At 42.5% G+C, this 24,194-nt stretch overlaps 1 protein-coding gene and 2 long non-coding RNA genes across 3 annotated transcripts in view; 1 reads left to right on the top strand and 2 right to left on the bottom strand.

The window, feature by feature from the left end:
- LOC143509408 (uncharacterized) overlaps positions 1–22,423 on the bottom strand; it is a 31,613-nt gene extending 9,190 nt beyond the window's left edge. Inside the window, exon 1 of the long non-coding RNA XR_013129654.1 lies at positions 21,995–22,423. This is a non-coding gene — a long non-coding RNA (uncharacterized LOC143509408). The remainder of the gene's footprint in view (positions 1–21,994) is intronic.
- nr2f1a (nuclear receptor subfamily 2, group F, member 1a) lies at positions 261–7,692 on the top strand. The gene is made up of 3 exons (XM_076998094.1): positions 261–1,577; positions 2,929–3,456; positions 6,371–7,692. Exons 1-3 carry the CDS (start codon positions 1,145–1,147, stop codon positions 6,643–6,645), a joined length of 1,236 nt encoding a protein of 411 aa, XP_076854209.1. The 5' UTR covers positions 261–1,144; the 3' UTR covers positions 6,646–7,692.
- LOC143509410 (uncharacterized) lies at positions 7,718–17,192 on the bottom strand. The gene is made up of 3 exons (XR_013129657.1): positions 16,881–17,192; positions 12,916–12,997; positions 7,718–8,690 (listed from the first exon to the last, which is right to left on the bottom strand). It is a non-coding gene; the product is annotated as an uncharacterized LOC143509410 (long non-coding RNA).
- Positions 22,424–24,194: the final 1,771 nt, after the last annotated feature.

Genomic DNA, 24,194 nt, shown 5'->3' with positions numbered 1-24,194 from the left:
TTTCACGTGCGTTTAGCTTTGTCTTGGGGGGGGGGGGTTTATATCTCGGTTTTTACCCCCTTCTAACTAGGGGCTTCTTCCTCTTTTAGCGACAATAGACGGTCCATTCTAATCAGGTTTCAAAGTAAATAGCAGCGCAGGGCGAGCGCGATGTAAATCGTGCATGTCAGACCCCCCCCCCTCATCTCTCTCTCTCTCTCTCACTCCTCTCTCTCCCTCCTCTCTCTCTCCTCCTCTCCCCGTCCACCCCAGTCGTAGGTAGCAAGGAACGAGGACTCTAACCAATGGAGTGAAGGAGGCTTGGCTAACCTTACTCTCCCTCTCTCCCCCCTCCGTGCAGGGCTCTGACCAGTCAGTCGCCTTTCATTACCGCTCGCCCACATCCCTCTGCACGGCTCCTTGACACCAGCGCCATATAAGGCGCAGCGATCTCCATAGAAACGTGTCAGTTTCAATAGTAGTGTCAAAGTTCACTATATACAGACACTCGCGCAGATCTCCGCGTCGGAACCGCCGCTCCGCCGTTAAAGCGCGCGCAGTTTTTGGGTCTCTGCTTTTTGCATATTCTATTAGTTGTTGTTTTTTTTCCCTCTTTATGCTCCGCTGCGACTGGAGAGGTGAAGCTACACGCCCGGGTTGTTCTGCTGGACCAGATGAGCTCCATTCATGAACATAGATAGAGAACTGCGCTCCTCCGTGTTTTCTCCTCTCCACCCGCCGAGACGGAGGAAGGAGCAGGGAAGAGAAGAGAAGGGAATTTATTTCGCACCGGACTTTGGATCTCGGACCCACCAGAGAGCTTTTATTTTCGTTTCGACGTCAATGTGAAGAATTTTAATTAAGATATTTTGAACGAAACTGATTTTCATCACGTTTGGACCCGCTTTCTTCTTCACGACTGGGCTCCCGAATGGCTGACTGCAACCTCCCTTGGAACTGGCCTCCCGACCGCGCGTCCTGACCGGGTGTATTTCAGATCCACTCCCGTGTTCTGAATGCATTGATCGTTTAAGGTTCTTACTTTTTCCTATGAGACTGACTGATCCAGTCTGACTTGGCGCTGCGTTTCGTCCGACGTCTCCCGTTTTCCCAGCTCTGATATCCGAGCGACCAGTTCGCTTGAAGCACTTTCCGGGCCCGAGATATGGCAATGGTAGTTAGCGTGTGGAGAGATCCGCAGGAAGACGTGTCCGGACCACCTCCGAGCGGCCCAAACCCAGCAGCCCAGCCGGCCAGGGAGCAGCAGCAGGCGGCGTCGGCAGCGCCTCACACACCGCAGACCCCCAGTCAGCCCGGACCCCCGTCCACACCGGGCACGGCCGGGGACAAGGGGAACCAGAACTCTGGGCAAAGCCAACAACACATAGAGTGTGTGGTGTGTGGGGATAAATCCAGCGGTAAACACTACGGCCAGTTCACCTGCGAGGGATGCAAAAGTTTCTTCAAGCGGAGTGTTCGGCGGAACTTAACGTACACTTGCCGGGCCAACAGAAACTGTCCAATAGACCAGCACCACCGCAACCAGTGCCAATACTGCCGGCTCAAGAAGTGTTTAAAAGTGGGCATGCGACGGGAAGGTGAATATACAGATTTTTCTTAACACAACACACCACTGCTAGATTCCTCACACTCTTTCACAGCCGTGTTACGTAAAGGTCGCACAAATCACACAAAAGAACAGAGATTTATTTTTTTTGGTTCTGTTTTTGTTCTTGTAAATCGACTATAGCCGCGAAATGCAGTAGCATAATAACTGATACGTCCGTGCGAGCTAAATAAATATCCCTATAATATGAAGCATTTTGTGTACCCGGTTTAATATCACGTAGGTTAGCCCACAGGCTACATTCAAATCAGTCAATTACATGAAACGTAAGAGCCATCCATGAACTCGAGGTGTGTGTGTGTGTGTGTGTGTGTGTGTGTGTGTGTGTGTGTGTGTGTGTGTGTGTGTGTGTGTGTGTGTGCGTGTGCGTGTGCTTTCAGTATAAGTGTGTATAGTATAGTCAGTGTGTCCACCGGCTTCCATTTTTATGTACTAACTCAAATGTCTAGAGCGAGCGGTGTGTGTTATTGAAGGCGAGTTGTGGAGTGTATCCTGCTACAAGCGTACAGAGGCCTTAAACCCAAACGCATGTGGACAATAGCGATATAAGTTCTGGTGCACGTCTCTCTGGACAGTGAAACACAACTGTATTTTAGTCCGAATTACTTTCTCTATCTGATGGTAAATTTTACAAACTAAATCCGGGTTTATTTTAATATGAGAATGTAGTCTTTGACCTCGATTTATATTTAAGCTGACCCAATTCATTTGTCGACCTATCTAATAAATAATATGCGGTGATATTACTACAAAATATCTATTATTTGCATACAAATTTGATGGCAACATAACAGCCATATTATGAGTGTAATGACGTTAGAAAATATCGCATTATGTGAACGTTATTTGGCAGATGGACCTCTCTCTTTACAAGCTATGATGTTAAATGAATATGGCCAACGATCGGTAATACAAATACTAAAATAATAAATACAAGTGTGACGCCGTATTGTGTGTGTGTGTGTGTGTGTGTGTGTGTGTGTGTGTGTGTGTGTGTGTGTGTGTGTGTGTGTGTGTGTGTGTGTGTGTGTGTGTCCATGTTTAGCTTTGTGTAACTCCACACATATAAAGGTAAACAATTACTGTTATGAAGTTCGCTGAAGCCATGATATTAGGAAGACTCCAGACAATTACTGCAAAAAAAGAACTTTTTAAAGCAGCGCCGTAGTGCTCTGTACAGTTCAGGCTGCAGTAAACATTTAGCGGATGTAAATCCAGATACTACACAACTACATTTCCAGTCTAGGTCTCCACGCTTCCACGTGAATGATGTTTCTCAGTTCTGGATGTACATTTCCTCTTCCTTTCTTTCTTTTCGTCAGCGGTTCAGCGAGGACGAATGCCTCCAACCCAACCGAACCCAGGCCAGTACGCGCTAACGAACGGGGATCCTCTCAACGGGCACTGTTACCTCTCCGGATACATCTCGCTACTTCTCCGCGCCGAGCCTTACCCTACATCTCGATATGGCAGCCAGTGTATGCAGCCCAATAATATTATGGGGATCGAGAACATATGTGAGTTAGCGGCTCGCCTGCTCTTCAGCGCCGTGGAATGGGCCAGGAACATCCCCTTCTTTCCAGACCTGCAGATCACCGACCAGGTGTCCCTGCTCAGACTCACGTGGAGCGAGTTATTTGTGCTGAACGCGGCCCAGTGCTCCATGCCGCTGCACGTGGCGCCGCTGCTGGCCGCCGCCGGCCTGCACGCCTCGCCCATGTCCGCAGACCGGGTGGTGGCTTTCATGGACCACATCCGCATATTCCAGGAACAGGTCGAGAAGCTCAAAGCGCTGCACGTCGACTCGGCAGAGTACAGCTGCATCAAGGCCATCGTGCTCTTCACGTCAGGTGAGTGGAGGGGAGCGCGCGCGCTAGGCCTGCTCCAGGAGCAGATGGCAGGAGTGTTGTGCAGGACAAACAAGCGCGTCGAGGCCATGGCTGACTATGAAGGCGCTCGTGCTGGCTTGGTATTTGAAAAACAGCTTGTAGTGTGCAGTTTTTTTGTCAGAGGGAACTTACACGAGGCATGCACAGGGCTTTCTGTTTTTAGGAACTTGCAAAGAGAGGATTTTGTAGACTTACGAGGGCTGCATTTTGCAGAGGTTACATTCATTTTTAATTGTGCACTTATAATCGTCGTGGACGCAACAAAAAAACATAATTACGAAAACAAGCTTTGACTATTGTAATTCTGAATATATAATTTAAAACAATATTTATTTTGATCTGGGTTTTGCATATAAATATGATAGATTATGATTAATTTGGACACGTTTCGCTGATAAGCGTGTGGTCATACGAGGACATTTATGTGTTTCCTATATAGTGGCTGGTTATTACAGGCTTAAGACCACTTAAAAATTATTACGCCACCTTTAACAAGTTGGCAAATTGTTTGCGTTCTCACTAATCAAAAAATATAAAAACAAATGCGCCCGATTTTTTTAAAAAAGGAAATAAAGGCCTTAACTGAAAGGTTTAGACTGTATGGATGCGTTTAGACTTTTTAAACAAAACTCGGTTTCGCCTCAAATCCTTGACGGACTATTGATAAATGTATTGCCACTTTTGACATTCAACACCACTTTCTACAAGAGGCAATAATACATAATAAACAGCGTGTATTCCACGTGTCCTTGTCAAATTACAATTAATCAGAAAAAATATTAAAATCTAATGCATTAGAAAACATGGCGTTGTTTATAATAAATGAGTCCACCTTTTTCGCCTCGTAGAGGTTTTTATCAAGAAAACAACACCAGTAATAATTATTTTGGAAAAAGGCATCTCTGTTAATTATATTTATGACACATTATGTATGCTTTATTTTTGTAGACTGGAATTTTGGACATAGCATAGTATTATAATACGTTGGTGTTATTGCATCAAATTTAATGATAAACACCCCAAGTAAGTAAGTCGAGTGTTTTGCCCTGGGCCTCCCGAGCGTGCTCTGATGGCTGGCTAAAGGGGGCACGTAAAGGAAATATTTCACCACATGCAATTATCCAAACTACTGCTTATTGCCACTGACGTGGGATAGCCGATCAAACCAAAAAGGTGATCGTCCCATTTACACCCAGTTTATTTGTTATCGTGCGTATTCGGAAAATATGAAACGCACTACGCTGAGCAGTTTGCTTTAATAGGCCACAGCCTTTTGGGTACGACCTGGCATGGTTTCCAGACGCACGCGGTGTTACCAGTGAAAGTACTGAAAGGGAATTGCTTATTTCTATTTGTTTGTTTTTTTGTTGTTTTTTAAAGTCGGATCTTGTATTTCACATTGACCATTCAATCGCAAGCCTTCCTATCACTGACGTCGTCTTCGCAGTGGCCCCCAGTTTCCAACTGGCCGTCACGGACTCTTTAACATTTTGTTGTGCAACTTACGTCGACTAAGGATAAACCGAATATAATTGATCTAGTTTAATTGCGTCTCAGTTAAGCTTAGTTTAACCTGAAAACTAGGATTACATCGCGATTCTGTGCTGCGCCTCAGTGTGTCAGATCTAACCTGACATCACACTGTCCGACTGACTCTCAGGACCCTCCACTGGTATATAAGACATCAACTGGACAGGAATTAAGTCTTGATTCTTAATTCCATCGTGCTGTCGTTGTTATTCATTACAAAGTGATGTCTTTGGTTTGGTCAAGACTCCTTCTCCAGAACTGTGTGTTACTGGTGTCCTATTAAGCGCAAACCATAAATTAGCCTATTAAACGCGCTCATTCGTAGTTTCGCATCTTCATTAATTGCGCACTAAAGTATTATTTTCTTACAACTCTGCCACTGATACGTGAAGACAGAGCCACCGAGCACAGGGTCACGTTAGTCATAAATTAAACTTGGACGCCACAGTTCGTGGGTACAGGAAGCCACTGTACTGAACCCCGCTGTGGTCCTGTGTAATTACCAGTTCAGTTATACTGTAGGTGTAGTGCCACGCCCGTACACTATAATAACACTTGTGTTTACAAATCAATATAAAGTAAAATATCTTTTGTTCGTCCGCCATGTTGTAATATGCTAATAAATAGGCTAGTTCTGTCTTGTTAACACAGTCAATATTATGTGGCTTTTTGCTTAACTAAATTCCGCAAACTATAAGCTCAGTTATATTACGATGATAAGATTAATCATTTATAATAAATAGATTGTACCACTGTGCATTATAATGCTAAGTTACTGATGCATCTAACACTCTTGCATCTACCACTTCTGAAACGGAATGATTGGACCCCGATATATGTATTTTCTTTTAAATTAGGCTATTTTAATCCGTTTCTTAAATTCAGGGGGATTGTCGTATCGACTAAAGTTAAGGTAAAAAGCGACCTTTAGCGGATCCACATCAGAGCAGGTGAACGCACAGAAGAAATGACCATAGCATCTGGACAGTAATTGGGTCATAATTCCGTTATTACCGTATCAAATCCCTTTCAAATACGTAGCTGGATATGTTCATATTTAAAAGAAACCACGGCCGCCTACTGTATCACCGCCACAGAACCGAGAGCTCGAGGTTTAAACCGAACCATCATCTAAAGATGCTAAACTCTTTGTTTAGTCTGAATGTGGCATCTTTCATACCAGGAACACGTCCCGGTACTCTGGAGAGACTGCACATCCGTATTTATATGACAGACACTGTGTGCCGTGTGATGCATCGTGTTTGGGTCGGTGTTTGTTCACCTCACCTTGTCAATAACACGTATGGCTGATTCTGAATGATAACCTGCTCGTCTCTCTGCGCAGACGCCTGCGGCCTGTCGGACGCCGCACACATCGAGAGCCTGCAGGAAAAGTCTCAGTGCGCCCTAGAGGAATACGTACGGAGCCAGTACCCCAACCAGCCCAGTCGCTTTGGCAAGCTTTTACTGCGACTGCCCTCCCTGCGCACCGTCTCCTCGTCGGTCATTGAACAGCTGTTCTTCGTGCGCTTGGTAGGTAAAACTCCCATCGAAACCCTCATCAGGGATATGTTATTATCCGGGAGCAGCTTCAACTGGCCATACATGTCCATTCAATGATACCAAATGAGCGCGTGAAACAAAACAAAAGACTAAAAAATGGACCAAAATTCTACACTCATCTTTCAAGAAGACTATATATAGGACCTCGTTCCTGGTGACCTTGGAAGACGCTGTTTTTGTTGTCTTCTCGGACCGAGATGGAATAAGCAATGTACAAAGATAAAGGACCTGGACTTACTCCTGTGTAAATTCATCGCCATCATCGAGAACACTTTCCATTTTGTAAAATACTAGTCTTTATTTTCCTTTTTTTTGTAAAAAAGAAATCAAAAACAAAACAAAAACAAAATACGTACAGATAAATCGAAGAACATCATATGCGCAGTAAACATGAATCAAGACTTAGCGGGAAAGTAATGTTTCCAAGCAATTATAAGAAATGTCCTGTGTCTATGTATCTCTGTTTTGTATTTTTTCTGGTTCTAAACCAGTTTTTTTCTGTGATTCTATACTAATGATTTTGATATAACCTTTTGCTTCTTATAATGAGTGCGATATATGTTGTTGAAGCTATGTTCTCCAAGAATTAAAATTGAAGTGAGAATTTAAAACATAAAATAAAGAAAATTTTAGACAAATAAGAAATCGCAATGACAATATCACTGATGGTTGTAACCCCCCCCCCCCCCCTTCCACCTACACCCCCTCACGCCCCGCCCCCCGCGCGCAAGCCCCTCCCTCTCTCCCAAACTGGCGCTATGGACATGCAACTGCGGCAAAAAATGACCTCATGGACAATTTAAGGAGAGGACGCCGGTGAAACTTTTTTTCTTGGTTGTGTGTGAGTGCGTGTTTGAGTCAATCATCAGTCAAAGAGGAAAGACATGGAAAATCAAAAGCACTTTTAATATATCATTTTCAAATACATTTTGTTTGTTTCGTCTTGATATTTTCGTTTTGTTTTTTGTTTGTTTGTTTGTTTGTTTTTTTCCCCTATTGGTTATTGCTTCCGTTTTTGCTCAACCCATGATATGCTTGTGCAGAAGGGTCGCTTGATGAAGTTTGTGTGATGGTGACTATACTATTAAAAAGGATATAGGCCAACTATGTCTCATTCTCAGCAAATTTAATGTGTTTGATGTTAAGCAGGTGCGATGGTAATGGCGGGTTAATAATTCCAGTACAGATTTCTTCACTTTACAAATGAATCATCCCACCTGAGCAAACCTGTATGCACCACGAGATTCTGTGCATTTTTGTAATATTAATACGGAACAATTGCTCCAGCTGTGAGAGTTTTGTCAATTTTTATGAGATGAATGACGCATGTTACACGTGCCACAGCGTTTGATTTTATGTGGGGTCCACGTTATATTCTTCACAGGCTTTTGCTTGGTTTTGTAGCTCATATATTAGAAGGAGACGACTATTGTGTGCAGGGTACGATTTGTGTGACGTTGCTACTGACTGGTTCAAAGATCTATGTCTGTTTCAGCACATTAATGTTTAATATTTTTCCCATGCTGGATTGAAAGGGTTTCTCAAAGTCGAGAAAGAGAGAGAGTGTGTGTGTGTGTGTGTGTGTGTGTGAGAGAGAGAGAGAGAGAGAGAGAGAGAGAAATAAAGGCATTTGCTAGAAATAAAAAGACGAAGCCTGTCAACGCAGATGAGAAAGAGAAAAATCTCCCCCAAAACCTCGTACTAATGTTATTTTGCTGTGGGGCTACGAATGTTTCACCGACTGCATAGCGGCAGTTATGCGTGATCAATCTGGGAAATGTGCACAGCTGCATGTAAGCGGGTCGATAGGAACACTAAATGTGATGTATTGTACAAAGATAGTGAGAAATTCATATTCGGGCTCGTATCATTGGACAGGAGCACGTGAAGGGAACCTGCTTGTTTTTGCGCGACTCGCATTCACACGTCTGTCCTCCAGTTAGTCTGCTCGGGAGAGGAGACGATGCGAGGTTTTCTTGTGCAGGGACAACCGCGCTGGAGACTGTACTCGCTATTTGTCCATTTGTCAAACGTGGCTTTAGAAGACCAACTTTGGAAGCGCGTTGGTCTCACGTTGGCGCTCCGCTCAAAGACAGGCTGACCTAAAGAAACACAGAAATGTGTTACGAACCCAAACTGCTTCCGAACAACACTGACTCTGCCGTTTATTCGTGCATATCATTGATACTTAAAGCTCCTTTATAAGCTACTTGTTGGCCAGTGGGTGTAGATTTCAAAAGCAAGAGGGTAGTTAGAAGACACACCACGGTTGGATTTTATTTATAGTATTGTGAACAAGCAATAATGCTGGCAGTAACACTGATTTCAATATTATATGTATTTCAGTATTTCTGTGGTGTTGATATGATGTTGCATCTCGCAATTTCCTTTTTCGTAGCCTAAATATTCTCATTAAACACACTTGAATATGCTTAAAGTAAACCTTTCTCATTCACCTATAGGCTCTTTGGCCAGTCTGAACGCACTTTTGCACCACGCTAAAGTGAAACAGTCCTACGACCACGTAGAGCACAGACGTGTTTGATTGATTACCCCAAAGGACTCGAGACAATACCTCTTTGACTGCTCTCGGTTTTCAATGTTTCTCAAGTTGAGGGTTTTTGAATTGAAAATAATCGCTTAGTCGCTATCAGCAACGAGAGTTGAAATACACAAGGGGGGTTCCACGGAGCTTTTGTGCATGGACAAAAACCATGTAAATTGTCGATGTTTAAATTCGGCAAGTCACCCCGCGTATGCTGTGTGATGTGACCGTGTGGCTGTGGCATCAGGAGGGCTGATATGGGCTCGACCACTCGCTGCAGGCCACACCAAACGCCCGGCCCTGGTCCACTCTTATATAATGCTTCGACTAAACTGTTGACCAGAAACTTTGAACACTTTCACGTTGAGCAATAATGAGATCAAAATCCCTGAAGATTTTTTCACTGCATTCTAAGCAGCGTTAATTCTATCGAGATTCACATTTGTTAGACTAGAGGCTATTTAAAGCAATAGTTGCTAAGGACTGGATTCGTGCCACGTGTTACTAATTAACAAAGCAGGATTTATACATAAAGGGACATGAATCATATAGCTTAGGTTTACTAGATCTAGGTGCTTGGCTTTCCATTACATTCGCACTGATGTCACTGCGCGCGTGTATTTCAACCCTTACCTCTCCACGGGGCTTTTATTTTGCTTTGTTTTGTTCCTTTAAGGTTCTTTATTTATTTGTGTCATTCATCGCTTATATGACAGTTTTACCTCACGAAGTTGACCACTGAAACATCGGGGTACCAAACGCTTCTGAACAGAAAACAAACGGTCTCCCCGGGCTAGGTATGTCAGTGCTATTAGTTTAGTTGCGCTTGGCTGAGAGACGACTGTTTATCTGACACTTTTAGGTTGTTGCATCATAATTTATAGTTTTTTGCTTTAAAGGTGAAGAGAAATGTCTGCAAATCGCTGGGCTATTCCAGAGAAAGTTAGACCAGCTTTTTTGAGCTTTTATTATTATTATTATTATTATTATTATTATTATTATTATTATACTTTATTGTTATTGTTAATGTTAATTGATTTATATATATATATATATATATATATATATATATATATATATATATATATATATATATATATATATATATATATATATATAAAATGTAAACTGTTTCACATGTTAATATTTCACATGTTAACTGTTTGTGCGTAGCGTAAGGGGGAGGAGCAAGGAAACGTCATCACACATGTCTTTCTGAGAACTGATCATATAGACCGACTGATGACAACATGCACCGGAGAGCGCGCGCACTCAACCTTGGGTGACGCTGCATTAGTGTTAACGTTCCCTGTGATCGGCGTGATCACCGCATACTTCTGCGTCCTGAGTGCCCCGGCAAGCTTTAAGCCATGGATTAATTCCAACACAACAGGATATAAAATATCCCCAGTTGTGAACGTAACATAAGGCGACGCCTAAACATGCATGTGCGTGCGTGTGTGTGCGTGTGTGTGTGTGTGTGTGTGTGTGTGTGTGTGTGTGTGTGTGTGTGTGTGTGTGTGTGTGTGTGTGTGGTCGGGCCTGGTGTGAGGGAGGCAGGGAAGAAAGCACAGATCGCTGTGTAAGCGATCCCTTTGTGTTGATTTAGGAAGACGTTTGCTGTATATAACGTTCAAGGCTGATAATATCATTGCCTCGCCAGATAAATAAAGCAGTGGCCAAACCATCGGGTCAGCTATCGATCCCTTTCGCCAGCTGAGAGAAAGCGAATGAGACGACACAGAAGAGGGGAGGAGAGGAGAGGAGGAGAGGAGGAGGAGGAGGAGGAGGAGGGGGGTCGCTCATTAGCATTCCATACCCATGGACCACCACTGACAACTGAGAGAGATATCTAACTCAACACCATGTCTTTTCCTTTTTAGCGTTACCCATCATTTCCACGAGCACACGAAGGCAGCGTCTTAATGAGAGTCTGCACGTCTTAGAAGACCAACATTGTTTTCATACTGACAACTCGGATCATTTTAGACGCATCGGGCTGTTATTCGTGTAAATATCCAATGTGTTACTGTCGTCCTAAAGAGTTTGGGGATGTTTTCTACCAAAAACTTGAATTCGCAACAGTAGGAATCACGAGTTACATTATTATAGCTTACCGATTACATATTTAGACAAAGAAAAAAATATTTTGTTTAAACGTACGACCAACGCATCTTTAAGGAAGGCCTATAAAAGACGTAAATCTGAAGAACAAACGCTAATATTCTAAAGTAGCTGAAATACACTTTGTTGATGTGAAGTTAAGAACACGTTATTAGTAGCTATATGGGACTGAAAGTGAATACGAGTAAATTAATAGCCAAAACTTGTATGGGACCCGTAAATAAACGTTACTATTTTCAAAATATTTTGCAAGATGATTACTGGTTGACGTGAGAATGGGAGCTTTGGGAATACACAACTAAATAGGCGCTGAAGTCCAACAGTGACAGCTGTTTATCAGTGAGGGAGTTTTTCCAAGTTGTGTCTCCTCCCGCCCTGGTCCCCGTCTCTGTCTCGCTTTGTTGTTTTAAAATATGCATGTCTCTCCGGAATGCCCGTCACGAGTCCAAACTTTGCGTCCAACCTCCCACATGAAATGATCGCCCTTAAAGGGGGCTCAATATGTCTCAATCTTCACTTCATTCCCCTCAAAGCATTCGGGTATAAGGACAGACTCCAGAAACACATTAATTAAAGGACGAGGTCTTCGACACAGACTCACGACGGTCTTCCTGACGAGGAGGACAAGATGCGACTGTAAGGACACGGACGCCTTACATGGAGGTCCGACCGAGAAGTAAGAAATTTGTTTTCATTTCGTCCCCCTTAAACGTGTGTGTGAGTGGGCTTCGTGTGCGCGCATGTAGCCAGTTTGCGTGTGCCCGCGTTCGGGTAGGAAAGAGGCGCAGAGGCGGGCGGGCGGGCGTGCGGGCGAGCGGGCGGGTGCGCCGAGGGGGAGGGAGCTGCGTGAAAGGAGTAGAGGTTGTGTGGACGAGCGTGTGTGTATCACTCCGGCTGTCATTAACAACAAATTAATCAACACATAGCATTTAAAGTGGAGAGTGATAGTTCTCCGTGTTTGTCTCTGAGACGGCGGTATTAATCACGGTCGGAACCAGGACGACCCAAAACGCAAAGTTCGCTCTTAACGGAAAGCGTGAAACGAGAGGTAACGTAAAACGACGCAGAACGGATATTTAACGAAACAAAGTAGAAAATAGGCGAGTCTTTCCTTTTCCGGTTTCATTTTACTAGGACGGTGGACGTTTTTCCACTAAGTGGTGGTCGGCAGCGATAAAACTGAAATTGTGAGTTTTTCAGCCTAACAACATCCTACGGAACCGAACCCGTATATCGCGTCTAAAGTGCATCGTACCTGTTGCTAAAGTCCCACACCAGCACGAGCGCGCGCGGTATAATCCGCTTTATTCCCCACAAAAGACCTGCAGCCCGTGACGTCAGGCTATCGTCAGATCTTCCAAACAAAAGCGAATATAATTACTGTGTTAATTCGCTAATGCAGATATGTTTCCGAAGGCCTTTACAAGCGCGTTTCCCGATCCGCCCCTCGCATGATCAGCGACTAACCGGCTCTTAAATACCTGATAACGCCCTGGATTTTCACTAATATTTACGGGCTATTTTTATAATACACACCAGATGGTTTGCGCCTGTGCCACCACAGCAAGCAAGTTTCACAATTTTACTCACCAGCACTTTGTTGCAATTACACTTCATGCTGGGACCAAATGTAATGATGACCCATTTTTCATACTTACACAATTTCATGGCACAACGCTGGACATCTTCGCCCGTCCAGCGCCAATGGACACGTTCAGCTTGGTGTGAACGGGCCACGTACTGGAATACACCATATCAATGTAACGTTAAGTTCAAAGCCTTTATCTCAAACATCGACATGCTCCATAAAAAATATTCAAGGCCATGTGCATGTAGTGTACTAACTGAACACTTAGTAGACGTCCTGTTACATACAATATTATCCAATAACCTTTCAGACCTGATTATAGGTCATATCGTTGCATATACTTGTCTGTGTCGCCTACGTTTAAAAGCCAACTGGCTACTTTTACTTTAATATAATATTTTGTGAAGACATAAATCTATCTATCTATCTATCTATCTATCTATCTATCTATCTATCTATCTATCTATCTATCTATCTATCTATCTATCTATCTATCTATCTATCTATCTATCTATCTATCTATGTGTCTCACATTTGGCTGTATTTCATATAGGCCTATTGTAAAATGGCAAACCTACATTTAAGAATCGCAAAGCTAGTAATATAGGCATGTGTCCTGACAGGCTCGGTGAATTATGTTGTTGTTAATATCGCTCTAATTTAGTTTTTATTTGACTAATTTCTCAGCATGACTTCTATTTTCTTTGATAATAAATGACTGAAGCGTTTTGTGGAGGGATATTTTTCATCCTCGCCATATTGACCGGGTCTTGACAGAGGTATTATCTGCCTTGCTCTGATCCCCGGGCTTTGCTCCCTTTATCCCGCCTGTCTAGCCCATAGTCGTCGCACTTTGTGTGTGTGATAAATACACGCGCATTCCTCCACTTAACACGCGCGAGAATATGACCACGCACACCAGAACCACAAGGTTAGAAATTGGCTATTACGACCGAAGCCCCAATACTGAGCAGTAAATACCAAAGTCTTGTCGGCCCATATATTACACATTACCCGTTATTATTACACGCGTCTTTGTACGAGCACACGACGTTACTGTGACAGTGTGCTGCTATTCGGTGCAAACCATTTCATATGCATTAACCAATGTACACAGTTTCATCAATAAACATGGGGTTACTTTGATGACCGTTGAACAATACGTGTGCAGATACACATTCCTCCTGGGCGCTAGAGTCAGCGGCGCGTTTGCCATCTCTGTCCTGATAGACCAGCGTGGCCTTGGCCTACACAAAACGGTCTTTTCTTCACGTTCAAGAAGCCAAATCCCAAATCTACTAACTGTATAGCTGTGGAGCCGGTTTGCTGGGGAATATGCGTGCGCGCGATCGTGTGTGTGTGTGTGTGTGTGTGTGTGTGTGTGTGTGTGTGTGTGTGTCTGCGCAGCTAACGGTGGGGGTCGTTCGAAAGAAGACAAGGATACGGAGAGAGAGAGAGAGAGAGAGAGAGAGAGAGAGAGAGCAGGCGGCAGGGGTGTTAAGGGGGGGTCGGAGAATTTTCTTTCTTTCAGAGTGACCTGGCCCCTCTCTTCAAAGGCAAGACAGAAACTAACGGTCTTAATCTGAATGCGAAATTTGTGTGGCATTCGCGTCTCCCATTAGAAACGGGGACGTGTTTTTCTGTCCCCGCGTATTTTCTTCTCGTCTCCTTCTCCAGTCATTAGAATGCACGACGGTCCAAACCGTCACCACGTGCGCCCCGAAATATTCCATGCGTGCTGCACGCATCTCCGTGTCGTGTGTATCCTTGAAACCTCGCGCTCCCCCCTCGCTACGTTTTGCACCCGTTGATGATATCAGCGAAGAAAAGCAGGAATGCTGTTTAGTTGTGTCAGGCTTGGGGGTAGAGGGGCTTATTAGGTCAAAACAGGACAGAGTGGACCGAGACCCAGAGGTCAGCTGATCATTCACGGCGTGGTGGTGTGGGAGGGTGTGGGAGGGTGTGGGGGCTGCCCAGCCCGCCACTCTGGTTAGGTTTGTTTGAGAACAGGACTATTTGTGGCCACGGAGTGAAAAGGAGCTCGCCACAAAGCTCACATACTTCAGAAACGTCTCATCAAATGTCCACTCTTACCGTCACTTTGTGGCGAGGCGAAAGGACGCGGCTAGTGTTCATAACGAGAAGTCTCGTGTCATTTTACTGCGGCGTATAAAACCTGCAGAACACGCTCGCGCAAACATGCGCCATGCAAAAGTTCTTTTTTTGTTTTGCTTTTTTCAAAATAATAATTTAAACTATTCGTAATAAAACGACTCGCATATGATCTTTGTATAAAAAAAGGCGATTCAGTGAGAGTATAAACGGATACAGGCGCTGAGCATCAAACGCACGTCAGTCTGTAATGCGGCCCTTACAAATCAAACGCATCCAGATTTATTGTCTTTATACCTGTTTGCACTGTGTGTGAATGCTCTCTACTTTAAATAAAAGGCAAATGACAAACTCCACTCTTCACTGGAAAACCTGCAAATGTACCACTAGGCCTGTTGTCAAGCGGCTGATTGGACAAACTACGGCCAATCCGCACCTCAACCTGCTGTATGTGCAGTTAAAGGACCAGATATGTGCAGTTAAAGGACCAGGTCTCCGCTCTCTGCGGGCTCGTCCTGAAGGCAGACAGCATCATTTCTGCGTTCATCACTGAACCGCAGGATCACTGGACCGTTTGCTCGTGCCACTCAATGCGGTTAAAACACCGCACGTATAGCTGTGATGGGGGTGATCGCAGATGGAGCATATCACGACTGAAACGATTTATAGTATTAACATTATATTATTCTGTTTAGAGTCTGCGTTGACCAGAAACCGAAAAGTAGAACGGGGATCCTAAATGTGGACCACGTCGAAGAACATATTAATATTAATAATGATATTTTATATAGTTTATTGATCACCCAAGGTGTATCTTTGGGTTTACTAATTAGGTAATTGTCCTTGTTTTATGTTTGGACTTTATAAATCACCAATAGAAGAAAATTGCTTGACTGCTCTCTAAATCTGCGAAATAATACTGACAAATTTGGGGAAAGTATAATAAATATAGAACGTTTTTGATGGCTGGTAAACTAACCAGGTTCCAAATTAACTTGTTTAATCAGAAATTGTCACGTTTTAGATTCTTTCAAAGTAAATTATGTAATATTCTCTAGATTAGGTTATTAGTGGTACATTGAATTGTTTTTTTTTTGGGTTTACGTCTCATAGCACGAGATGTTTGATAAATCTACGAGAATCCATGTTATTTAGGCTGTATGTTTAGTGTTCAGATTGTGTGCCCCGGTCAGGCATCTCTCCGTCTATAATAAATCTAGATAACACTTTGTGGCTAAACCTTTGCTGTGTCCAGACTGATTTTATGCACAAGTAATAATTCAGTTAGTTAAAGACTCCCAAATTTATTACTGCCGTTATTTACGTGCCACATCAATAGAACAACTGTTTACTTGTAGGTAAATTTCAAAGTTTCACTTTCAAAGTTATGATAATAATAATTATTATTATTGTTATTTTAATTATTATTAAATTAAGTAGCAGTATCAGTAGTAATTCTAGTAGTTCTAGAATATCAGTATGTCAGTATGGTTGTAGTTCCGTAATGAATGTTGTATTTTGCCAATGAAATTTTTTTTAATCCAAAAAAAATGGAGTGTTGTGAACTCTCCAGAACTTCTATACCCTGAAAGAGTATGGCAGAAACCTACACAAGACAATACGCTAATATGTTAGCACTGGGCTTGTAATGACCCTCATAGAGGTCCGTGTCTTATTGTGGAAATGTTAGCATCTTGAAGCTATTTACATACGAACTCTTAAATACTAATATTAATACCAATAAGGAGAAAGGAAGAATAAGAGAAAACAATCTAGATGAAGGTGTATGGTATAATGGTATATGGTATAATGTTTTCATTCGAGGTTTTGTGTGATATAAGGTAACGTGCTTTCACGTCGATTTACACACATGAACACGAAATAGTGCTTGGCATAAATGATGTGGAATCAAAGTGGTCGTACCTTTGTTTGAATTGAGGATCTTTAGCCGCGTGTCATTCTTTTTACAGGGCACTACTCTATTTTCATTCAATCATTTATGCATGACCACTGTGGAAAAAGACCTCGGGCTGACAGTTTCATATTAATACCCAGCACCAGCGCTGCTATGAGCTCGGAGCCGCTTCTGGTCTGGAGTCCTGTGAGTTGAGCTCGTCCTGACAGACCGTGTGTTCTGGTGCTGTGCTGGGCTCGTGCTCGCTGAAGGTCTCGAGCTGTTTGTTTCTCTCTTTGTTTGCTAGATGGCGCTCTGTGTTCTGGGACCTTGTGATGGGGGAACACGCAGTTCCCAGTTCATTCCCTGCCCGTTTCTTCAGCGCATATCACACTGTTTTTGTTTTTTTTTTCTTATTACGTCTCTTTCCTCTTTGCCCGTCACACTGTTGAGTTAGACTTTGCTAAATACATTTTATGTTAAATGATGCCTAGCATGTGAAATAATGTGATAATCATTCGTATAAATAGTTTTAATTCTAGGCAGTTTAAGATATTTTTTACAAGTAAAACAAACATATTTAAAAGCGTACTCAACATAGTAAATTATTGTTTACTTGTAGGTATTTATACAAAATAGGCGTATCGTTATCATAATATCCATTAATGTTTTGTAATAGACAAACGTTGCAAATATTTAAAGAGTTCGTATGATCATAAACTCATCTAACACTTTTTAATTTTATTTATATAAGTGTCTCCCCTGAATATTTGAATGCATTGTTTTTAAGAACAGTGTGCTTTTCTCATTCAAATATTCAGATATATTTCATTGTACCACAGAGTCCGAAAAAAATAAATGTTTACATAGTTGAAGAAACAAAATCTCGGTGTTTCTACACGTGGCTTTCACAGATCATATATTCTGTTAAACGAATGGTGTACGTCTCAGTTTGCTTTACAAATCCAGCATTGAAACGGTGTCCAAGGCAGAGTACTAAACGGATTTTGCGCAAATTTGCAATAATGTATGCCTTATTTGTTGGGGAGTATATATATCATTACATTTTGTAAAGCAATGCGGAAATCAGAAGGCATATTCACACGTTGTAAAAATGTATTGTGTGCTGTGAGTGCTGTGAAGATATATCGCTGCGCCTACACTTCTCTAAATAGGGGCTTGTCCACATTTTGACGTTGATGAATGTGCCCAAGATGTGGAGAACATTTGAAGATGTCTTTTAAATGTTATACCAGACAACGGAGCGGCCAGTCAGCTGCTGTCGTCTAACCACATTCTCACACTTCACAAAGAACAAGAAAGAAGAACCGCTTATGCAGCAGTTCTACTTAAACGTGCCTCAAATGTAATACATGTATCCATCCGCTTTATAGCGCTAAACATTTACCAGAGGCGCCACACACACACACACACACACACACACACACACACACCTTCATGCATGCATCGCTTTCACTTTGATTTGCACATTGAAAATGTATTTTTCATTTAACCGACGAGTAACCATCCAACTGTTAAGTACCAATAAATCTAGACGGTTTTTACAAAATATAATTTTTTTGTTGTTATTTTTTATTGTGTTTGTTCAAACAAATAACTGCATGGTGTTAAATCTCAGTGAGATAATTTGACAGTTAGATGCACATTTCTAAAACTTAATAGAAAACTATATGTAAGATGTCAGAAATGTAAAATATGTTGTAATGAATGGTCTTTTGTTCGTTAGTTTACGCCACCCCCTATTGGAGCCTGTATGGTATCTCACCACAGGTGTTCTTGTATAGAGACCCTCCACCTTGACCATTGCAGCCCCACCAAAGACGCTCTCGGAGCGGACAGATTTCAAAGCTGCAGTCCTTCGTCGCTATTGAGCTCGGGCATGGCGCAGAACCAGGCATTCAAACGGTTTAATCGGGCAGTGTTGAAACGTGTGTGCAAGCGGTCGTTTGATATCCATGTTCTAATGGACAAAGATTTACATTCACATTTTAATGCTGTTATGTTTTTTTTTCGATTAGAGTTCAGGAGAAACGTACACACCTTATAAGACCTGTTCATTTGTCGGTCTTCCGAAAATTGTTTCAGTTTTCGTTTATTTTAAACTAGTTTCTATTGTTCTTTTATATAACAAATGTATCTTTTTAAGTCTGAATACGAACAAAATATGTACCCAATCATAATTTAGTAATGCAATCTATTCCAGCGCATCCAGAAAACATATAGAGTAGCCGAGCATGAGATACACAGTTCCTTTTATACTATGATGTATTCCCTGATTCATAAGAATCAATACAATTTACAACATGAATGATCCAAGCAAATGTGTACGTTATACTTAAAATATTAGAACAGAGTCTTTCGATGTGATCGAATGAATTGATCAGGTCGGGGTGTTCAAATACAAACAGGACTAAGTTTGCAGGACCTAACACCGTTAGACCAAAATCTGCTAGAATAGGGAATATGAACAAAGGCTTTCGCACGTGTGCCTGTTAAGTTGCTTTTTGTCAGGATAGTTAGCAGTGTTCAGATATGGACCACGGCTCCAGAACCCATCTCTTGGGGCTTTAATTAACAAGCTGTCTCAAATCTGCAGAGATCCATCAAACAGTCTTCCCTCAGTCGCAAATCCCCCCTTTCGTCTCAGCAGACTCGCTGCCTTTCTAGTCTTATGTCTCAAGTCCACATTGTTTCTGTGTAAACGTTTAATTCAGATTAAATGTAAACGTATATGGGGCTCTGTATGCGTCTGTGTGTGCATCTATGTGTGTGGTAGGGTCAGAGTGGGGGAGAATATAACTGTGTGAATATGATCAGGCGGGTATAATAACTGATGAAATAGCTCCGTTTCTCTTTCATTCGGCTTCATTGACTACTCACTCACTCGTTCACTCACTCGTTCACTCGTTCACTCACTCACACTCTCACTCACTCAATCACTCACTCACTCACTCACTCACTCACACACTCACTTACTCACTCACTCACTCACTCACTCACTCACTCACTCACTCACTCACTCACAACTTTATGGTCTTTCCCCATGTACCGCAGTGGGGGGTAATTTGATAGCGGGTCGGGGGTGAGTTCAGGGTCAAGAGAAAGCGCTGTCCAGGGTCCTACACGGAGGTGCCCGGATGCTCTTATCAAATTAGACAGGACAAGTTTCAAATCGATGCCATCGCCAGTATCTGGAGACCGCCAACAGTTTACAACCTTTAACAAGCTACCTTGACAGACGGCGATCCAAGCACAAACACACACTCCTGTCACGGTGTGTGGATGACCATGGCCGCTAATAGACGGAAAAGATTGTGTGAGATAACACAGTTGATAAGAGGTGATGGTGAATAACTTCGCAAATATCACGCTTGGAGAACTAGACTGCATTCATTCAATATTTCTGAGATGTAAATATCGTTATATTGGGTACCTATATTTACATGTTTAAAACATTGTTTTTCTAACAAAATTTAAATACAAAAATGCAAATAAAATTACTTAGAAATATAAATATATGTGATCTAATGAAATAAAACTTCCTATAAGATAAAGGCATACACAATGTCTTAATATCAGCCCGGGTCTTTGGTAAAATTATTTATCACTTTGTTTATGAGTTAATTTATTTGTTTATTTGCTTTAAACAAATAAATTTGTTTATTTGCTTCATATATGAAATGAAGTAGGCTACCGGTTTTAAAAATGACAACGAGAGCCGCGGGAAAAACTTTCTTTTGCCCACCTTAATTTAAGATAAATTATCTCAGTCAGGCTATTCTTACATGTATTTTAAAATGTATAACCTATAACAAATACATTGCATTTTAAGCTACATTTTATGCTTAAATAAATATTAATATTTCTGACTAAATATATATTCTAACATTCTGAAAGCTGCAAAGGAGATAATTTTACAAACTTTATTGATATTGCAACTTTCAACTAATCATAACCGAGCGGCAAAAAAGGTATAGGCCTACAGATTTTTGTGATAAGTTATCTATTTTCCAATTTATATATAAATTTTCAAAATGTGTCACATATTTTTAATGACTCTTGAACCACACGAAAAAGACAAAAAAAATCAGTTTGTCTTCTTTACACATCGGAAACTGTCGATTGTCCACTGAATGATCAGTTTGTTTAACAGACTTCGTCTTGTTCGTTTGGTGACTTTACAAATCGACTAATGTTTTGGCCTTCACGCGGACGTGACGGACCTCTTCACGCGCACTTCTCCCATCAGGAGCCGCGCTCGTCATCCGCCACGCGCGTCTGCGGTCGCTTTTCATCTTGGTTACTGACGCAGGTGGAGAGACGCGCGAGGAGAGACGCGCGAGGAGAGACGCGCGAGGAGACGCGCGAGGAGAGGACAGGCTACTGTTAAGGGGACTTTTGTCAGAAAGAGGCGAGGAGACGAACGCGTCCTATTCTCGCGGTTTGCTTCTTTTAAAAAGGAGAAAAAGGTAGAAGGAGCATTTAGGTGAATATGGAGGAAGATGAGTTATATTACAATAAAGAAAACGAAGGCCCTCGTGCAGGCGATGGTCTAATATGATAATGGGGCCCCATCCATCCGCCCTCTTTATCACCATCATCATCATCGTCATCTTCATTATCTCTCTCTCTCCCTACCCCCCCTTCCTCCGTGGCCACCTTGTTGCCTGTCAGGCTGTTTTTAACAGCAGCCCGTCAGGCGGGCACCTCCGAGGCCCCGCTAATTTGGGTTCATTGGATGGCAATAACTTAATTTGGAGCCTTCATCTTGTGGGGCGGCTCTTAATGAGGATGCGCGCGCGAGGCGGGGACGTGTGCGCGTGCAATAACGCGTCTGCTATTCAGGTGGGAGCGGCCGATGTCACGCGCCGATGTGGTTATCCTCCAAGGAAGCAGTTAGGCTTGATGAGACTCATCTATAATGTGTGAGCACCAGGTTGATTCCTCTGCCCCTCAATAAACTGCCCCCCCCCCCGAACCTCTCCGTATAAACAGTCGGTCCGACTGACCCAGCAGGACTTGACGTCTCACATTAACTGTTATTTCAACTCCACACGTAATCCGGCTGCGTTGAAAAGGCCTCTTGTTTTGTAGACGGGATCAGGTTCTAACGTGTCCTTACCTTTGGGTCGCTCGATACCAGACTGACCCGCCTGGCGCCCTGTGTGGCAATTCCATCCCCAGCTGTAAAATGACAGGTTGTAATGTCCCGAGAGGTCCAGTGGGCTCGGGTTACCCTGCAGCTCCGAGTCATTTAGGGCCGAGTGTCCTCGTCCTCCATCTCAAAGGTTTCGTCCGTGGGCAGAGCAGCAAATGTGTTTTAAAGGCGAGATGGAAAACAGTGTATAACCGTGTTGTTCCCTTTCAGTCTTCTGTGTGGACCACTGCACATCCGAACACAAATCCTTATAGTAGTTCTTGTTCTTATGACCCGGAAAGAGCAGCACCAGCGAACTTTACTAAATACACCAGCTGTTAGGACGCGAAACAGGTCTGCAGCCCTTTTAGGGGAAATCTGATCATAAAGTTAACTGCATTGTATCATACCTAGAAAAAATATTTCGTTTGACTTTTAAACAACAACAATAACAAAACAAAAACCAACGACGCTTTTGTGTTTCTAGAATCGAACATATTTACAACAATTTTAACAGTTTAATGACCACAGCTTACGTTGAAAACTTTACAAACACAAAACGTCTTTAAAATAGATTTCAGCATACTTTTACATTTATTTTTTCTTATCATAATAAGGTATAATGTGTGATATTTACATATAAGCTGCATATTTATTTGGGGACGAGTCGGTGAAACGTTTGAAGCATCAGACAGGACGTTTCACTTCGTTTCTCTCCGTCCACACGTTTATTATACACGTTATATATCGTTATACCTATATCTTCTACCTGTTTTCACGACGCTCTTGGATTTTGAAAAAACGAAGATTTAAACATAGCACAATAACACCTCGTCTTTATCCTACTAACTGAATTGGTGACATTCATCGCTGACCTACACATAATTTCTCACTCTTGTGATCGCTCATATTGTTGAATAGCGCAGTCCGTTCATCAACGTCAGGCGCAAATGGTAAATTCTCCTATTTCCACCTCAACACCTGTGAGATTCGTGGAGATAATGAAAAAACACTCGCTACACGAGTCGATATTTCAGACGGGAACATCTCGAAGGCTAATGGCAATAATGGGCCAAAACAACGTCTCGATATTTCCTGCACTTTTTATTGTAATTTCTCATCATATCCTCACATGAACTATATGGGGAGAAGTTTTCTTTTTATACGTTCCCGGCTCGTCACTCCAGTCTGATCCAATTGCTAAAATGTATTTGATTCCAGTCGCGGGGTTTATTATGGGATCTCTACGACCTAGAGTATCAGGGAGGAGGTAATGTAAGGACGGCGTGGCCCAGAGTACCAGAACCTAACAGCTACCATTAAAGCCAGATAAAGCGTCTCTTCCAGTATCTGCTGCCCAGTGCTGTCATGATCCTCCTGAAAGATCAGACCCTCCTTCACACAGCCAGTCCGGTAAGTGGTTATGACACAGAAAGCTTAGGCGGTCACTTCAGAAGACCAGGACGCGTGTGTGGGCCACGTGTGTTATACCAACTAATAACCATTCATCAAAAAAGTGTGTGTGAATGTGTGAGTGTATGTGTGTGTGTGAATGAGAAAGAGACGAATAGTTAGATCTGAACAGCATAGATAAACCAACAGAATACGATAGATAGATAGATAGATAGATAGATAGATAGATAGATAGATGGATAGATGGATGGATGAATGGATGGATGAATGGATGGATGAATGGACTCTTCAAATACGAAGAGATCTACGTAAACAATTTGAAAATGTCTATAATTCAGGACACAATAAAACATTGATTGTTGCAGTTTGTTGACCCGTAAAATGTAAGGGTTAGATACCCCTTCAGAGCATATCATTATGCAAACAGAGATCTGACAGTGATCCGGCGAAGTTCTCCCGACCACAGGAGAGTGAGTGTCCAACCTCACCAGCTTGGCTCCGTGAATGAAGTTCATATTTACTAGTGCAGGAGAAGCGGAGAGCACGCGTGAGAAAACGCTCGCTGGTGAAATTAAAATATCAATCAAGGGTTTCATTACTGCACATGTGAGGAAGGTTCGGTAGGTCTCGCTGTCGTGTCCCAAAGTGCTGTGAACGTATTCTGCACAAAGACCATCACGACGTGGGTTAAGCAGGACTCCATGTTAATGAAGGATTCAATTAAGTTTTTTTTGTAATTCATTTAACACGTTTCTCAGTCCATTTGTACAAA

This window comes from Brachyhypopomus gauderio, chromosome 3 (genome assembly GCF_052324685.1).
Source record: "Brachyhypopomus gauderio isolate BG-103 chromosome 3, BGAUD_0.2, whole genome shotgun sequence".
NCBI lineage: Eukaryota > Metazoa > Chordata > Actinopteri > Gymnotiformes > Hypopomidae > Brachyhypopomus > Brachyhypopomus gauderio.
This window is presented reverse-complemented; position numbering and strand designations above follow the sequence as displayed.